General features: G+C 45.7%; 1 protein-coding gene across 1 annotated transcript; it reads right to left on the bottom strand.

The window, feature by feature from the left end:
• Positions 1–812: 812 nt before the first annotated feature.
• On the bottom strand, positions 813–16142 carry ENTPD6 (ectonucleoside triphosphate diphosphohydrolase 6). Its single transcript, XM_033094578.1, is given in 13 exon segments — positions 813–911; positions 1047–1208; positions 2081–2178; positions 2321–2377; positions 4047–4184; positions 6263–6285; positions 6287–6362; positions 8510–8574; positions 9243–9322; positions 9892–9976; positions 11394–11433; positions 12924–12999; positions 16080–16142. Coding segments are annotated over 12 exon segments (942 nt in total). The 5' UTR covers positions 12943–12999; positions 16080–16142.
• Positions 16143–19988: the final 3846 nt, after the last annotated feature.

Genomic DNA, 19988 nt, shown 5'->3' with positions numbered 1-19988 from the left:
CAGAGGCGGGTTGTGTCTGCTGACAGCGCTCAGCTGCACATGGTTCATGGCAGCAGTGCATTCACGGGGGCTCAGAACACAGAGGCCACACAAGCACTCAGCACTGCGCAACAGAGACGTCACTCACGCAGTACAGCCATGAATATTTTACAGCCGTAAAGACTCACATTCAGGCTTTCTGGACGCACCGGGGCACAAGAGGGCCATGAAGAAGTACTTCCCCAAGCCCTTCCTCCAACTCAGTGTCGACTACATCAGCTGACCCTGAGCTATCCAAGGACTGAGGAAACAGCCTCTGGATGACTTGACTTGTCCACACCCAAAGAGGAACAAACATATTCAAGTCCATAGTTCATAGCATCCCACCTGACCCACCCTTTCAAAGGGCATAATGGTTCCCACTCGGGTCACCCTGAGAGCAGCTAGGACACCCTGCACAACTTACCACCGACTCTTGGGGAGAAGGTGTGGAAGTCTGCCCTGAGATGGGGGGGTAGACAGGGGCAGGGACACAAAACAAGACTCCAGTCACAGGGACGCATGTCACAGCTGCCCACCCCTGCAGATAGGGATCATGGGAAGAGTGGGGTTGTGTTGTCCTGGCCTCTGCATGTGCCCTTTCCCTGTATGGTTTATGGCCCACCTAGAACTGAGGCATGTAGGAGGAGGTGTTGGGCCTGAGCCGAGTTCCAGCCCTCTGCCAGTCCAGGGGCAGGTCTGCAAAGGTGGGATCTCGGCCCAAGCTGTGGCCTCCTCCCAACACGTCAAGGGATCCCAAAGGGTCTGTCTCAGGACAGAGGGCAGTTCAGCCACTACGTGGCCCAATTCTTCTGTCCATTTATGGAGTCGATGTAATGAAAAATGGCTCCCAGAGCCCAGCTGGTCTCAAAATTGTCGATTTTTCGAGTGAGCTGGAAAAGACAAAGGGAGTGGGAGAGAGGACCATGTACATGGGTGAAAGGCCAGCCTGGTTGGGAGGCAGGAGGCAGTGTTCCAGCCCCTCTGGCCATGAAGGGCACACGGATACCGAAGAGGCAAATCCTTACTTTTATCACTTTGTTCCTCGGAAAGCCGAATTCTTAGAGCAGCAAGCTGATATAGGTAAGATCCATACACACGGAGGGGTTGCTCTATGGTTGGGTCTCCGCTGTCTGGTACAGTAGGGATGAGACAGCAGGTTCCCACTCAGGTTCCCAGTGGTTCACTCCCTGGGGGTGGGGGTGGAGTGGGTGCGTGCAGACCTTGCACCAGGCTCTGTGCCAACCCCAGGTCCTCACTACTAATATAAACAAGTGTGCAGCTCAGAGCAGGACAGCAAGCTGCCAAGAGCAAACCAAGAGACAGGGCCTCAAGGCCAGCCCAGTCTCTACCAGCCTGGGCCTCCTGTCTTGGTGTCATGGGTAGAAAGCCACATCTCTGCATCAGTGACCCTGGACACCTCTACCAGGTATGGACCTGCGCTTTTTGGGGAATGAAAACAGCAACAAAGCTGGCTCAGAACAATCCACTCTTATTCTTGAAGGGGATGGGTAAACCCACCAATAGCCTCAGAATTCTGCTAGGAACCTTTTCCTATTGAAGAGTCATGGACACTGGGTGTCCAAATCCAGAAGTGACAAGCTTAAGAGCCATTTTGGGGAGTAAGGAAGAAGGACTTTCTATGGAAAAACATACAAAGTTTAACTCTTTTGACCTACAATTGGGAACGGCAACCAAAAAGCAGAATATTTATGACAAGTCTGCACTTCACGTCCCAGTCAGCTGGAGTGAGTGTGAGGTGACGAGGAGGGACGGACAGCCCAAGGCTGCTAGGCCAAGCACCTGTGACACCCCAGGGAAACAGCTCTTCATTCCTCACACGCCAGGCTCTGCTGTGCAGAGGTCCCTGGCTCCTTCAGGTTCCCGTGACAATTCTGAATTTACTGGGACATTTTCAGGGGAAATCACTCTTGGGGTTACTTGAGTCACAGTGAAAAGGCATCAAGAAAAGTGAAATCAAGGGAGTCTATTCCTCACAATCCAAAGACTAAAAATAGGCCCTATTCTGGTTGGGGACACTAAAGGCTCCGTCCCCCATTACCTGGGCCATACAAGACATCGCGAACTTGTGGTCTGGGCCCAGCATGGTGACTCCAACTACACTCTCAACTCCGTACTCCCACACCTCTAAATGCTCGCCTGGTTGACAGAATCAGGAACAAAACCCAGGAACTCTAGTGCCTGAGGCATAAGCACCACAGCGTGTCTCTCACAGCTGGGCCAGCGTCCCTGCCTCCCTGCCCCAGCACTTCTCAGCCAGGTAAGCACAGCCATCACTCACCGTACTTAGCTGCAATTTCAAAGTCTCCGATGACTAGGCTGCCCCCTTTCTCCGTATCTGTGGGACAACACCAAGTGCCCAGTCTGTACCAGCACTGCAGGAGTCTCAAAGCCACTGGGGCTCTGAGGCTGGCACCTGGAGAGCCTGGAGAGGCAGGCAAGGGGCTGTGTTTAAGGAATGACTGCAACTCTGGCTGCAAGCAGGGCCATGGCAGCCACGCATGGTTTCTGAGGTGACTGACGTGGCTTAGGGTGGGTAGTTGTTCCATGCAGGACCACATGGGGGAGGTCAGCATATCAGACACCTGAGAAGGGCTCCCAGAGGAAGCCTCACCAGGATCCCTGGATGCGCAGAGAGCAAACTCTTAATTTTAAATTTAAAAAAGTAAACTGGTAATGTTTCCTAAAGCTGTGGCCCTGAGCTCAGCAATGATATTTCTGGTATCAATTTCCCAAATGTGAAAAAAAATTCTATATAATAAAAAATTGAGGAATGGTTTGTTAGGTCTTAGAACAAATGGGCAAAACCTTTATGGGGCTCTCCAGGAGGGCACAGTCTCAAGCCTCTGTGCCATTTTCGGGGAGGGAGACACTAAGGGCTGTGTCTCCAACTCTCAGGGACAGCAACTGGTTTCTTCAATGCCCTCCAAAACCTCTACGTTCAACAGAAGGTCCCCAGGTGTCCCGCATATTTATGTCTGCTATGAGAGCTACTCAACGTGTTGAAACAAAATCTTGTGACTGCGCCTTGATTTTGGGCATTTACTAGGTAAGTTAGCAAATGTCATCGTTAAAGGTAGATACCATTTCTGAACACAGACCCAAGCGGTTCTTTCAGAGCTACCTGTGACCACAAAAGAGGGTTAGAAGAGCTCTTCTGAACACCCAGCATCTCTTGAGGTCATCTCAGAAGATGTTGGCCCCCTAGAGAAAGGACAGCCTGCATCCAGGGTAAGAATCAGGAACAAAATCCCCCATTGAGGAGGGGATGTGAGGTGGGTTCTCCAGCAGGCTGCCAGGCCAAGTTGGGGTGAGGTGGGCCCTGGGAATTGCGATCTCTACAGCTGGCAGCATGGTCAGGAAGTGTGCTTTGAGTATGCCCTTACTCCAGCTACATGGATCTCGCAGGAGCCCCTCAGGCCCAGTAGCCATGGGGTTGGCTTCAGGGGGCACCAGGGACGTTCCTCTATGCCAGAGACAGGGATGAGAGGTCCCATTCCACCCAGACTACCCCATCTCCGTGGGCTGCCTTCCACACTGGGCTCTGACAGCAGGCGGCTCAGGGAGTGCAGCTGGAGGCCTTGGGTCCCCAGGAGCTGAACCTGACATCATCAGTTTCTTCTGGGAAGTTTTTATTTACATTAGTGCTCTTATCTTTACCACAGACAACACACCCTGATCTTCCCAATTATTTCATTAACAAAATGTCTGGTCATGGCCCACTGTAAGTGACTTCACACCCTCAAGTATTTTCACCCCTGGTCTGACTACCACGAGCCTTGGCAAACTCAAGTATCACCTCCTGTCCTGACCGCACTCTGGGGTATGGAGGAGGAGTCAGAGAAACCCCATAAGCTCATGAGCGTGACCAGTGGAGTGGACTGACCCCTCCCAAAGCCAGCTTGGGTGCCTACCAGGGCCAGACAGCCACATGGTTACGTCGCAAAAGGCTCCCTGACACAGGCCCTCTGCCCAGGGATCCATATCCAAGTTCCTGGCCCAGCCACCCTTCCCTACGAGGTCAACATTTGCTGCAAGATCGTAATAGTAGGAAAAAGCATGAAAATCCACATCCTTCACTTCTTCCATTATGTGCACTTTATTTTGAAGGATTTCCGACACTCCGCTGGCACACAGCTGGTTCACTGCTGGGCAAAGTAAAAGCAGGGTGAGAGGTTACTGGGCTCTGAGGACCCGGGCCGCACAGTCCTTGGGACCCTTTCCAGGTGACTTGATACCCTGACCTGGAGGGTGAGGTGGGAGCAGAAACCTACCTACACAGACGCCACCCCAAGTTCGGTGCTCACCAGCACCACATGTCAACAGCACCTTTCAGGAGTCATGGCACTGCAAGTCCAGATCAAGGGAGAGAAACCTGATAACGAAAGTGGCTGGAGAGCATGGCTCCTGACTCTGAAGGTCACCAGCCTCCAGCTAGGCCCTGTGCAGCTATCCTTTCACAGCCCAGTGGGCTTTGCACTGTTATCTCACACTTGCCCTCTGCCAGCCCTGTGCTGAGCTCTAAACATGCAGTGTCTTACTCCATCTCATCAGCCACCTTGGAGGTATGGCTTGCATTCTCCTTGTCACAGATGAGGAAACTGAGGCCTAGCAGGCAGGTTGCCAAGGTCACAGACCCCAGAGTTAAGGGATGTGGATGTCCCACAGCCCATTCCTGGACCCAGCTGCCCCTCTTCCTTCCCCTTCGCCTGTTCCACCATCCAAGGGTAGCTCCACCCAGCTCTGCGTGGCCCAGAGCCACAGCCTTGCCCTCTGGACCTAATTTCCCTTTACTCTCCCCCATGTGATCAAACTACTTCCTCCTTGTTCCTTAAACACAGCAGCTGCATCAGGGCCTTTGCGTGTGTGGCCTCCTCAGCTTGGATAACTGCTGCTTTAGCTCCCTGGGGCTCACTCCACATCTCTTCAAATCTTACCCCATGAGGCTTGCCCTGCTTATCTTCTCTAAAACTGCAATCTCTCCCTTGGTACCCCCTCTCCTCCTTCCATTCTAATTTTCTTCAAAGCACTTTCTCATGTGTTACACTGCCTGACCCCTCCCATTGCACCTGGGCACATCTTGTCTGCGCTGTGCACTGCTGTGCCCAGTGGTTGCAGCAGGGCCTAACACATGGCATGTGCACAAGTGGCTGATTTATAGTGACCTGCATGGTCATTGGATAACAAGAAACATTTAGTTTTTGTCTCGGGTTTGACACAGAGCTTCTAAATCCCTTGTAAGATCCTGAGTGATGGGGGTGAGAGGAGCATCTTCTGTTATTTATAATAAGGCCCTTTTAAGGTCCCGCCCGGTGGCTCAGTTGGTTGGAGCACGTCCTCTCAACCACAAGGTTGCCAGTTTGACACCCGCAAGGGATGGTGGGCTGCGCCCCCTGCAACTACGATTGAAAGGACAACAACTTGACTTGGAAAAGTCATGGAAGTACACACTGTTCCCCAGTAAGGTCCTGAAGACCCTTTTAAGCAAACCTGAGTTTATCCTAATGAGGTGACTCTTGGTGGGTTCCTAGATGGCTACAGGGTGGGGGCTGTTAAGGGATAAGGGACTAGCACTGACTTAATCATCAATGGCTAATGATTTAATCGTTTGGAGAAATGCTTGCTGTGGAAAACCCACATATTTGGTGTCAGAAGTGTTGTGAGGAGAAATAGGTCTGTCACCAAAGGCAGACAAACCTCCCATGTGTCCAGCTTGGGAACAATATTTCAGTACTTCTTTTAGAAGACACTACAAATGCATAGAGCAACAAAGATCATGTGCAGTGAGGGGGCCAGGTTGGCAAGACCCTGTCACAGGGCTTCAGGGACTCTGTAGCCTGGAGCAGCCTCCTCCTGATGGCAGCGCTGGGTGACGGGTCTTTGTTCAGAAACAGGCTTGCTGATTGTCTTAGAGCCTTAGGATGTTCAGGTCCTTCCTCACTGAAGGCTTGTTGAAAAATCTGGCCCGGGGGAAGAAAGCATTTGGCAACAAACAAGGAAGGCTTGTAAAGAGACTGCAGGAGCTGGTGGATCCCAGTGGGCTGGCAAGGGCCTCCCAGAGCCCTGATGCGGTTCATAGAGCACCTCCATTTCATGGTCAAGTACAGGCTTGTCTGTGAAGGAGGTTTGGCGACAGTCTCCCTGCTTCTCAGAGGTCCTTGGAAGGGGCAGGCTGCCATTGTTAGCCCGTATAAACCATCAATGAAGGATAAATCCACGGTACCTGACTTCTGTCCTGAGATTCTATGTTATTTCAGCATGTTCCCACTCTCCTTTGACATTGGGAGACAAACAAGGGCTGACCAACTCCTTTTCATCCTCTGCTGAAATAAAAAGAAAAAAAGCACATTGTCACTGTAAGACTAGGGCATTGCACAGAGCTGAGAGATACGATTCCACTGAAAGGAGGGTTATGGCAGAGTATTTTAGGCTAGTACTGAAGTAACAGCAGGATTAAGGAAACACACTTCCGTTCTGCCAGGTGAGACCTGACTCATGCAAACATTCTAGGTCAGCTGCGGCTTTTATCACACAGGCTGTAGCAGAGCCTCATCTGCCCTGGGAATACGGCCACTCTCAGCTCTCATTCATTCAGGGGCTTTGGGTTCCAGGCAAGAGGCCAAGTGCTGTTCAGTGAATTGTCACAAGGACCCTAATAGGAGGGGAGCCACCATTGCCCCATTTTATAGACTGAAGCAGGGCCAGGACAATGCTACCAAGTGCCACCACACCACAAATCTGTACTGCTCCACAAAAGCTGGGACCCCATAATCAGCAAAGGAAACATGGTGATTGGCCTCCGAGGCTGACCGCATGATGCCACCTCTGGAGGATGTGTGTGCTGATGTCCTGCCGAGAACTGGGTCCCTGTCCCTGCCCTGGATTCTGGCCTAGCCCTGCTTTACCGATTAAATGCGAAGGATACGATGTCCTCTGACTTTAGGCAGTCTTTCTTCCTCTGAGTTGCCAAGGAGAAGTCCATACTGCACTGCTGGGGAAGAGGCCACGTGGAGAAGTGCTGAGGCACAGACATGAAGCTCAGCTGCTCTAAATGCCACCACATGGGACCACAGGGACTCCAGTAGAGGTGCCACCCAGTTAAAGCTCATAGAATCATGAGATACAATAATAAAAGTACTGCTCTTTGCTGTTTGAACCACTCAGTTTGGTGGTAATCTGTTGTAACACAACAGATTACACAACAGGGAAGCTTATCCTCTGGGGCACACCCCTCTTGGTGGGTGTCACAACCCCATGCTGACCAATGGGGCACTTGTGTGGCCTGACAAGAATACCAGTAGCCTCCCAGCTGTTCTGTTGAGAGGGGAGGGTGCAGGAGCTGATGGGACTCTGAGGCCAGCCACAGATGGACAAACAGTGCTTGCCTTCTTCTCATTGGCTAAATAGGTGTTTTCTGGCCCCAGAGTGAAGGTCACATGTGTTTCTGAGATGTGAGTCTATTTCTGGTTTGCAATAAAGGGATATCATTATGAGGTTAAACACCAGGACTTGAAAAAAATGAACAGCAATAGGGCGTACACGGAAAACAAAAATTTCAGTTGAACATTTCTACCCTGTCAGAACAACCAGGCCCTTGGAAGAGGTGAGCAGAAGTGCTGGGCTGGGAGAAGGTGGCATGGAGAGGCAGGGCTTAGGGTGTGTGGCTGGAGAACATACGTGGGCTCACATGCATACATCTGAACTGGAGGCATGGGTCAAGGCCTTTGGGGCCCCAGCTGATGTCACCAGGACAGGGAGATGCCAGCCTCAGAGCAGACTCCACCCACTCCAGAATCGGGACACAGTGATCCCCTAAGTTCTCCTAAGAATTTAAGTGCACTGCCAGCCAATGACAGGCTCCTCCTCAGCAAGGCCCATCAGGAGGCAGCAGAAAAGGCCTGGGAGTAAATGAGACTTTAATAACCTGACCAGACACAGGTTTCATCTTCAGTCCAACACCAGGTCTGGAGGAAGGTCCAAGCCCATGTTTTATGATAGAGCACGAGAAGACGGCTAGAATCACGGTGAATGAGAGAACAAGTCCGCCAGCCCCATGGCAACAGCCCAGAATCACCTCCTCATGGCCCCCTCCTGTACTGCTGAAAAATAAGGTTCTCTTCAAATCCTTAAAAATAAGCAAAATATAGGTGACGACTGTACTAAAATCTCCCAGCTCAGTGTTTCATAAATGACTTCACTACTATCTTTCTTTTAAAATGTAACTTAGAATGTACACAGTTAAAACACATTAGCTTGTGTCCCCATCTGGGTGCCACCAACAAGATCTGGGACACATCTTTCCACACAACATCCCTTCTGGGCTCCCTGAGTCCTGCCGGCAGGGTGAGTAGGCCAGGGGCTGGCAAGCTGCTATGACAGTGGAGGCATGGGGAGAAGAAGGGGCACTTCTCCCAAAAGACTCCTCACACCTGCTGAGCAAGGAGGGCTCGCAACACTGCATTCCACTCACCAGGTTTCCCCTCTATGCCGCCCAGAATCGCCAGCCGTGCTGACATCAATCCGAGCCCCAGGTAGCTGTGGAAAAGAAAGTCCTGGGTGAGGGGATGGCCTCCCACAGCAAGTGTTGGATGCCCTCCTCAACTCTGATTCCAGTACATTCACCTGGCCTGGATCCAAAATGAGTGGGAAAGGAAGGAAACTTGCGGCAAGGCAGCAGGCTTTTCTGCTTCTTCTAGAAGACTCCCTTTGTGGAAGTTAGGGTATTCAGCTAATCAGTTCAACGAATGAAGGCCTACTTCATGGGAGCTTGTCTAGCCGTGGACACTGGTGAATGCAACAGACACGACCCTCATCTTCATGGTGCACACGTGCTTTACAGAAAGAATTTACTGAAGGCGCGATGTGGCAAATAGACGGCCCGGAAATTCCTGCACAATCCATGGGCCCTTCCCCACTTCTTCAAAAACCTCCTCCAAAACAGAATATAGAATAACAACAAAAGAAGAAATGCAATTTTACTGCAGGAAAACTGAAAAATGAAGGAAGAAGGAGCAACAGGGAGAAGGAGGCAGTGGCTGCAGGTGGGTCCACAGCAGGGGGTTTCCTGGACATAGTTTGTCTGTGATTGAACATTCATGTCACTCCACAAGGCAGGAGTCAGAGGCAAGGAGGAGGCTGAGCAGCGCGAGCTGAGCTACCTGCCTGGGTGGTCAACCTCTCCATCCTCTCTCTCAAAGGCACACCTGTAGGAATAGAGCTTGTAGGTCCTATTAAACATCTGCAGTGACGTCAGGTAGCCAGGTAGGGAGGTCTGAAGGGTGCCCTGGGGAAGAACATAAGGGTTACTAACTTTTCTGCTGGGCTTTCTAGAAAACTGTCCCCCACTCACTGAGTTTACTTGAAAGAACTGGGATAGTCCCATGTATTCAATTAAATTAACTTTTCATTAAGTCACATTAAGCTTTTCATTGGAGCAGGAATGAAAAATAAAACATTCAAAATGAAAAGCTAGATTTCTCCTCGTTATGAGTAAAATTTACTTATTCTGACAAATGTGTCCCAAGCAAGATAATTATGAGTAAATTTCATAAGTGCTACTCCATTGAAAAATTTAAAAAAATATTAAGAAAAATGGTGGGCAAGGAGGGTACTGTCAGGGGAAGGGGGGAAAGGGCCTATCTTCACATTCTCTGGGCCACAGGGTTCCCAGTAGTATCTAATTTATCACCTCATTGAAGACCGAATTTCTGGTTTTTTCCTAGGCAGAGTTAAAATTAAACTAAGAGGCATTAACTGAATGGATCAGGAGAAGAACTGATTGCGCGTGCCCAGAGCCACAAGGCCTATGAATCTCCTCACAGGCAGGCAGCCTTGGAGGGTGGGACTGGTTACCTGGACTCTAGGAAGGAAGGTGATCTGAGTGGACCCTCCGCCCAAATCCAGCATGCCCACACTGCTGCTTCCAGAGGTTTTCAAACTGCCTGGAGCACAAGGAGTAAAAACCAACACAGTACTGTCACATCAGTAAACAGATGAGAATAGTAGAAAAAAATAAGGAGAGGTTAGAAACCCGGCCCTTCAGTGGAAACAGAAACAAGACAGAGAAATAGCTAGCTGTAGGTATTTAAAACTCTCCAAGTAAAGATGCACTATATGTTTAAGGGACATAAACAATGGCTCCACTGTCTGACTTTAATTTGAGCAATGAAAGGACAATATTGACTGTCATGTGGGGTCTCAGCTCCCGCTCCCCACATAAGAACACAGGACATGGCGAGGCCAAAGGGAATGACAATGGAGCAATAGAAAGGGGAGTCAGACCACTATAGTCTTGCTGGCAGCTGGGTTGGAGACACAGGAGCAAATATCTGCCAGTACCCCAACAAGGGGTCTTCCTGCACCCAAGTCTCACTGGCGGCCAGGAGACACACAGAAGTAGGATCAGCACGATCTGCAATGTAATCCATTTGCTAATGGCACTTGCTGGCCGCAATCCGCTGTCCGCTTCTCTGCCAGCCAACCAACCCCCCTGCGGAGCCACGGCAGTTATATCAGTGGCTAATGACTAAGTGGTAACAGCGGATGGCCACACAGGCACAGCAGATGGCCATCTGATCACAGCTGGTGGCCACCTACTACCCGAGCCAGCACCTTTCCATGTGAGGCCGGGAGCCTGCAAACTGCTCTCTGGGACTCCGTCCCCACACTGACCCACCACGGAGATACTAAGCCTGCCATATCCGCTGCTCACCACTCAGAGATGCTGACCGCCCTTCGTGCCCCAGGCTCCTCACCTCAGCTCTCCTGAGGCTGAGGCTCCTGATGTGTCACCTAACATGGCTCTCCATTGCCCGGAGTGCAAATTCTGCCAGGAAACGTCTTTCTTTTTCATACATGTGTCAGCCACACTAGTCTTTTCTATCATTACAATAAAGGGATAAAAATCCACATGTATGGAGTTAATTTAAGAAAATTTACTCCTTGCTGCCTGTTTCCAAGAACAGATGTTTCTGTTCCCTCTTCTACCCACAGCTGAGGAATTCAATTACAAGGTGATTAGCACTCATAACATATTGACTAGTTGAAGATATGACTAGTTTTATTCCTGATTTCTCTCAGAAATGAGAGGACAGGGCCCCTGGTGGAGGTTGCCGGGGGTGGCGGGAAGGAGCCACGCTGGTAGAAACTACCCCAGGGCTGCAGAGAAGCACCCCTATCCCTAGCACTTATGTCAGAGCTCAGTGCTTGCCCTGACAAGCCAGCTGGACCACGCTACTCAGTCCAACACCTGAATTTGGGCCAGAAACTGTGCAATTCCAGTGAGTATTTTACAGAAATGAGGCCCCTGCTCTCACGATGGGGTCTGAACTGTTAACCTTGATGATGACGTGAACATCCCCGTCAGGAAGCTGACAGTGACCCAGGCTGAAACGCCTAGAGAGAGAGTCACAAAACACTTGAGATACTGCAAACAACATACAGGATGCAGATGACTACTTCCAGGTTTCAGGAGCACAAAGTGACCATTTCTTCACTACTCTCAGTCTTCAGATCAGTTGCAGAAAGATTTATTCATAACTTCATCCAGTGGCTTCTGACAGACTGTTCTAGAAGATACTATACTAAAAAACAAGAATTCTCTGCCAAATGTCACATCTCTCACTCCCATTCTTTTTTTTTTAATTTTTTTTATTAGTTTCAGGTGCACAAGACAAAGTAATACTTAGACGTTTATCTTTTATATCCCTCACACTGTGTGAACCCCCCTCCCCCATCCACTATCCCTCTGACATCGCACACAGCCATTATATTTCCACTGTCTCTATTCCTAATGCTGTACTCCGCTTCTTGTAAATATATACATACACACACACACACACACACATAAAATTATAGTTGACATTCACTATTGTTCAGCTTCAGGTGTACAGTGCAGTGGTCAGGCATCTACATCATCCCTGAGGTGGTCTCCCTAATGGGACAAGTGTCCATCAGATACCCTGCAAAATCTGTACAACATTATTGATTATGTTCCCCAAATTAATTTTCAAAACCCCATAGCCATCTTGTGGTTACTGATTGTTTTCCAATCCCCTCACCTTCCCCTTTACCCCCACCCCCCCTTCCATCTAGCAACCCTCAGTTTTTCCTCTTTGTCTCCAAAACTGTTTCTGATTAGTTCATTCACTTACTGTTTTCTTTAGATTCCACATATAAGTGAGATCATATGGTATTTGTCTTTCTCTGTCTTACTTATTTCACTTAACATAATGTTCTCTAGGTCCATCCATGTTGTTGCAAATGGTAAGATTTCTTTCTTCTTTATGGCTGCGTAATACTCCATTGTATAAATGTACCACAGTTTCTTAATCCAGTCATCTACCGATGGGCATTTCGGTTGTTTCCATGTCTTGGCTATTGTGTATAGTGCTGCAATAAACATAGGAGTCTCACTCCTATTCTTTATCATCAACTTCCTATTTTGGAGGAGGCTGGAAGAGAACCAAATGTTCCCTTCCCCTCCTCCCATACAAACAAAGAAACTCTCAAGGACATGTTTAAAATCAGGGGCTGCTGAGGAACCTTAATTAAATGTCTCTATTAGGATTAACAATGCAACAGCAACATTCTAAACATGGTAGCAATTGCAGATTCTCTATAAATGTTCTTAAAACGGAAAGGATGATTATTTTCAGAAACTTCATCTATGCCAGGTTTGGAGCTGATCAAAATGAGAATTTCTCTAATACTGGCTCCAAGAAGACCCTCTGAGACAGTTTAACTGAGATGGAATGGGACAGTCACTCAGGCCTTGTTCACCCATGCATCTAACCAAGAGCGAGCTCAGAGTGCTCGCAACAGCCCTGCACGTAGAGCTGCCTCACCGTACAGCTTCCTCACACACAGCTCTCTGGCAACTCTACCTTTATTTGTTCCTTTCATGATGGAAACACAGTCATCCCCTACAAGGAAAGGCGACGCCTTAAACACTTCTTTCACCTACATGTAGAAGAGACATATTCTTATCCTTTAGAACCTAAACTCATAATTCCCAGTCATGCTATACTTTCAGCAGGCCGTCACAAAACACAGAGGTGTCAGCTGGTGTTGCAAAGTAACAAAGCTCAGGTTTTGTTTCAAGCATTTCTAAACCTCTGCAAGCGCTTTTCTACTCCCAAGGAAAGCTGAGGCAGATGCTGCCCCGGAGAGCCCAGTGTTTAGCCACTCTGGACTGGAAAAGCTCTGGAGTATACTGACTCTGCTGGTCCCCTAAATTCTGCTCTGCTTTTGGATGAGAGATGAAGGTGCAAGAAGACCTATATGGTGAAGCTCAGACCTGGGATCCCCCAAAAAGCCTGGTGGGTGCTGCTCCCAGGGGACGACCAGGCAAAGGGGAGGTGAAGGCGGTGAGCAGCTCCATCTGGGTGTATTTCCTTCTCCATTTCTTAGCAAGTGTTGATACACAGGAACTTTGGTACATTTGTACACCCCAACTACATTTGAGTGTGTAAATTAATTTTTTATAAGGAACCTTGACAGATGTGCGACAATCTATCATTTAACAACTAGTTTAGGAACAGTATAGAGGATTATGAGGACCATTTTGCTTAGAACAGTTTCCCTGACTTGCCTGATGAACAGTAATCCTCCAAGCACTTGTTAAAGATGGATTCCAGAGTCCCTCTGCAAGGGTGGTGCAGGGCTAGAGACACACTCTGGCCAAGTGAGACCCAGTTGTGGGCAGGAGGAGGCTAAAGGGCCTCCTCAGTAGTTACATCTGAGTCTCAGACGGAGAGCAGAACCAGTGTTTCCTGAGAACAAGCAGGCTTGAGCTTAAATGTCAGGAACTCAGTCCCCACAGCCCTCTCACACACAGAAAGTCCTTGGATAGAAGGAAGCCTGTTAAAAGCACAATGTATTTTTAAAACAAAGTTGTTCTTATTATAAAAACAGATTCATTCTAGAAAACATGAATAGCTTTAAATGTCACGAGGAAGAAAATATCTTTCACCCACAATCCCTCCACCTAAAGGTGATGCTATTAACATTTCAGGGATTCCTGTTCAGGAAGCATCTACCTAATTTGCCTGACTGCTCAAACACTGGCTGCACAGTTAGTGTTTTCAGTTATTATAAGCCACCCACAAGCAAGAAATGGGTAAGATCACCTTTTGCAGTAAATTCTGAGCCTTTTCTCCTGGTAACAGACGTAAACCAGCTGTGGCCTCGAGGACCAAGGGGGTAGCATTCCAGAAATCAAAAGGAATGTCTTGTTTAGCAACATCGAGTAATTCCAGAATACCTGCAGTGCTCTGTGAACATGGTAAAACAGGGTCTGTCAAAACTCAGCATAGTCACAGATGCTCTTCCTACCCCTTTGGTTTTATTAATTTATAAGTACATTTTTTTTCTAATTTTCCAAATTGGCAGAAAACAGTGACTCAAGCAATACTGGCAGATGTATGGAACACAAGGACCAGGTAAGCACAGAGAAACATTCTTGTCAGTGGAACATGGCAGGGTAAGAGCACACGAGAGGAGCTCCTGCTGTTCCACACAGCTACATAGCTGGCCACCAAAACCCTCACCTGGCGACCTCAGATGAATTGCAACTACCCTGGATATCATGAATGAATTCTGGGATCCTTCATAGTGCTAAAACCCCAAGAATAACTACAGCAAGGAATCATTTTCACTTGTGGGAATGCTTGAGATCCAAAAAATGAATAAGGCCCTGTGTCTGTGGGGATAAGTGGGGGAAAGACTTTGGTAAAGTATAGCTGCGCATGTCAACAGGTACAATGCAATAGGGGCAACGTGGCAGTATCTGTGCAAGGGGAAAACAGATATTACTTTTACTCAGAAATCCCACTTTACGAATTTATTGGAGAGATGTTGTTGCACATGTAGGTCATGAAATGCATGGAAGGTGATAAACTGCAGCCTTTCTTACACTGTTAAGAGCAAAAGAATGGCCATTATCTAAATGTCCTTCAGGAGGGGACTGGCTCTATAAATTCAATGTGCATGCATAACTGCAATACCTCCACTAGAAAAATCAAGGAAGCTCTTCACATTCTGATAATACCTGACCTCCAAATGATATTGTTTAGTGACAAAAGCAAAGTGCATAACAATGTGAATGCCATTCTATTGTGTATGTCAAAGAAAAAGGCTGAGAGAAGAATACAGGTGTATTTGCTCATGTCCATGTAACCTCACTCTTGAAGGATATGTAAGGAATCAAGGACACTGTGAAACTTATCCCACTTGAATGTGTTGCCTACTAAAACAAGTAAGATTTAAAAAACCCACAGTTAATTCTAAAGATATCTAATGTAATCAAGTTTAACCTATGGTCACTCTAGAATCACTAATTTTGATTTTGTTTTTTAACCAAACTACAGGAAAGCAAGGATATGACTTCACTGTCTGAGATCAGGATGCGTCTGTGGGCAAGAATTATATATCAGCTTTTGCTTTAAGACATGCTTGAACCAAAAGGACTTATGGCTAATTATATTAGAGACCGGTTTTATGAGAGACTTAGTGGAAAAACAGGTGTTCTATATTAGTGCAGTTACAAGCTTTAAGGACTTTAGAAGTATAAATGCTACAAACACAAAAATCATTATTTGACAGTTCAATTAAATTTCTTTCATACTTATTTACTTTTGTGGATTTTACATAATACATTTTTTTTTTTTACATAATACATTTTTAACTTTAATATTTTTGGTCAATGTTTGTCATCTTTAATCAGAGGAACTGAAAAAATTTTAAAAATTAAACTTTCACATAATACTTTATGTAAGTTTACAGCATTTGTGCTTTTGAAATGCATCAACACTTCTGATGGCATCTGTGCTAGCTGGGGGATGGGCATTTGTGGGGGGATTGTATGTTTCGGGGAGTTTCCTCTATTTCCTGACCATGCTAAACAGCATGAAATGTCCCAGGTCAGCACAATCAGAGATGGTCTTCTGTGAAGATGACCAGCTGCACTCAAGAGAAAGAGATCTGGCTTTAACAAATCACCCAGAAGACAAATATGAATAGACATGAGAGAAAATTGTTACTTTTTCAACGTCATCAGCATAAGTAGAAAGACCTGGCTGCAGTGCTTTGAAGATTTCATGGGTCAAGGTGGTAACCACTAAATTACGTTCCCCAGATTAATTTTCAAACCCCGTGGCCATCTTGTGGTTACTGATTGTTTTCTAATCCCCTCACCTTCCCCCTTACCCCCACCCCCCCGCCCATCTAGCAACCCTCAGTTTTTCCTCTTTGTCTCCAAAACTGTTTCTGATTAGTTCATTCACTTATTCTTTTCTTTAGATTCCACATATAAGTGAGATCATATGGTACTTATCTTTCTCTGTCTGACTTATTTCACTTAACATAATGTTCCCTAGGTCCATCCATGTCATTGCAAATGGTAAGATTTCTTTCTTCTTTATGGCTGCGTAATACTCCATTGTATAAATGTACCACAGTTTCTTAATCCAGTCATCTACCGATGGGCATTTTGGTTGTTTCCATGTCTTAGCTATTGTGTATAGTGCTGCAATAAACATAGGAGTGCATAAAGATTTTTGAATTGGAGCTTTGGATTTCTCCGGATAGATACCTAGGAGTGGAATTACTGGATCATAGGGTAGTTCCATTTTCAGATTTTTGAGATACCTCCATACCATCTTTAGTATAAACTGGTTTCTTTCAGTACCTTCAAAAATGTATTTCCATACCTCATACCTTCCTTGAAAACACACCCCATTTTCTTCCATGTTAGAATCCATAACCTTCATAACCTTAATTTTTACTGACAACCAAAAGCAAGCAATTAGTACTTTCACTGGCAAATCCAGAAATATTTTTGGAAACCTTTAAAAACATAGGCTTTTGTAATAAAATATAAGATATATTTATTAACAGATCTTAATTTCTGAATGAATGAAAAGAGACAAACTAAGAGGGATTAGGAAAGTTGTAGAAAGTTTGTGAGAAGTTTTGAGAGTTTTATATATAGTTAATTTAAACTAAATGTAATTAACTAAGTAAATTCAAATCTCAAAAGTAAGCTGGTACAAAATAAAAGTTTTCTCTCTACTAAGATAAAGTTTGTTAGACTATTGGTCTGCTACTGACATTATATTGTAGAACTGCAAGAGTTCATATACCTTCCTCAATATCAGCTATAGGCCAATATAAGGAAGCTTAGCCTGATATTTTCCCTTAACGGGCAGGGAATTCTAATGGTTTGGCCCACTGCTGCATCCCTGATTAAGAGGCTCAGATCCTAGAGAAGGCCAGGAATTTTTTTAAATGTCTTTAACAGCCAAGACAGAAAAACGAGAAATAAAGAACAGTGAGACCAGAGGATAAGACCAGAGACAGGCCAGACTTTTGGCCACAGTTATAGACAACCCAGGTGAAGCCATCTCAGGGCACCCCAAAAGCCCCAGAGAAAGCACCAGATAAAGGGGCTTGCTTTGGATGTAAAAGCCCAGACCACTGGAATAAGGAGTATCCTAGTCCTCCAAAACAGCTGTGCCCCCGTACAGACTAAAGGGTACTGGAGGAGGGAATACCCCTTGTTCTGAAGGGAGCAGGGACCAACTTCCTCCCCAAAAATGGCTGTCATCACTGTTGGGCCTGAAGTTCCTGGAGGCTCCCAAGCTATTCTCATCACAGAGGGTAAAACTGCGGGTGACCCTGATGTGGCAGGTAAGCCTATTAATATCCTAATTGATATAGAAGCCATTTATTCTGTCTCAACTGCTCAGTCTGGACCTTTTTCCTCTGAAAACTGCTTGGTTGTAAGGATAAAGACAGCCCCTAGATTTGGGCTCATTTTACTCAACCTATTTCTTATCATTGGTCTATACCTTAAATAAAATGTAAAATAAACAAATTAAACTTAAAAACGACTCTTACACTATTTAAGTAGACCTCGAAGCATGCAGCTGACCAGCCTGCCTCCAGGTCATAGCTGTAGCTGCCCTCCTGGTTCCTGAAGCCACCAAGCTCACGATGGGACAGGACTTAACCGTCTTTGCCCGCCATCACATTCGAGGACTTTTATTTATTTTTATTTATTTATTTATTTTTTAATTTCTTGGTTTTTTATTGTTTTTATTTTTATTTTTAATTTATTGGGGTGACAATTGTTAGTAAAATTACATAGATTTCAGGTGTGCAATTCTGTATCACATCATCTATAAATTACATTGTGTGTTCACCACCCAGAGTCAGTTCTCCTTCCATCACCATATATTTGATCCCCCTTACCCTCATCTCCCACCCCCCAACCCCCTTACCCTCTGGTAACTGTTTTCCATAGTGGCTGCACCAATCTGCAATCCCACCAACAGTGCACAAGCGTTTCCTTTTCTCCACATCCGCGCCAGCACTTGTTGTTTGTTGATTTATTGATGATAGCCATTTTGACTGGGGTGAGGTGGTATCTCATTGTGGTTTTTATTTGCATTTCTCTGATGGTTAGTGAGGTTGAGCATTTCTTCATATGTCTGTTTGCCATCTGTATATCCTTTTTAGAAAAATGTCTCTTCAAGTCCTCTGCCCATTTTTTAATTGGATCGTTTGTTTTTTGGAGTTGAGTTGAGTGAGTTTTTCATAGATTTGTGATATTAATCCCTTATCAGATATATCATTGGCAAATATCTTTTCCCATTCAGTAGGATCCCTTCTTGTTTTATTGATGGTTTCCTTTGCTGTGAAAAAACTTTTTAGTTTGATATAATCCCACATGTTTATTTTTTCTCTTACTTCTCTCGAGTGAGGGTATATATCAGTAAAAATCTTACTCCGGGTAATGTCTGAGAAGTTTCTTCCTATATTTTCTTCTAGGTATTTTATGGTTTCAGATCTTACATTTAAGTCTTTAAGCCATTTTGAATTTATTTTTGTATATGGTGTAAGGAGGTGGTCCAACTTCATTTTTTTGTATGTGTCTGTCGAGGTTTCCCAGCACGATTTATTGAATAGATTGTCATTACTCCATCGTACATTCTTGCTTCCATTGTCGTAGATTAAATGGCCATATAGGCGTGGATTTATTTCTGGACTCTCTATTCTGTTCCATTGATCTATGTGTCTGTTTTTATGCCAGTACCATGCTGTTTTGATTACTGTAGCCTTGTAGTATAATTTGAAGTCAGGTATTGTTATCCCTCCCACTTTGTTCTTATTTCTCAAGATTGCCTTTGCTATTCGGGGTCTTTTATGGTCCCATATAAATTTTAGGATTATATGTTCTATTTCTGTGAAAAACGACGTTGGCAGTTTGATAGGAATTGCATTGAATATGTCTATTGCCTTAGGCAGTATGGACATTTTAACTATATTAATTCTTCCTATCCATGAACATGATATGTGTTTCCATCTATTTATATCTTCCTTCATTCCTTTCTTCAGTGTCTTATAATTTTCTGAGTACAGATCTTTTACTTCTTTGGTAAAATTTATTCCCAGGTATTTTATAGTCTTTGGAGCGATTGTAAATGGGATTGTTTTTTTAATTTCTCCTTCTGATGTTTTATTATTGGTATATACAAATGCCACTGATTTCTGAATATTAATTTTGTATCCTGCTACTTTACTAAATTCATCTATCAGCTCCAACAGCTTCTTGGTGGAGTCTTTAGGGTTCTCTATATATAGTATCATATCATCTGCATACAATGATAACTTTACTTCCTCTTTACCAATCTGGATGCCTTTTATTTCTTTTTCTTGTCTGATTGCTGTGGCAAGAACTTCCAGCACTATGTTGAATAGAAGCGGAGATAGTGGGCAACCTTGCCTTGTTCCTGATCTTAGGGGGAATGGTTTTAGCTTTTCCCCATTGAGAATGATGTTAGCTGTGGGTTTGTCATATATGGCCTTTATTATGTTGAGATATGATCCCTCTATTCCCACTTTCTTAAGGGTTTTTATCATAAATGGCTGTTGGATTTTATCAAATG

Source organism: Rhinolophus ferrumequinum, chromosome 23, assembly GCF_004115265.2.
Source record: "Rhinolophus ferrumequinum isolate MPI-CBG mRhiFer1 chromosome 23, mRhiFer1_v1.p, whole genome shotgun sequence".
NCBI lineage: Eukaryota > Metazoa > Chordata > Mammalia > Chiroptera > Rhinolophidae > Rhinolophus > Rhinolophus ferrumequinum.
Note: the sequence above shows the minus strand (reverse complement) of the source record. Positions and strands in the feature narration are given on the sequence as shown.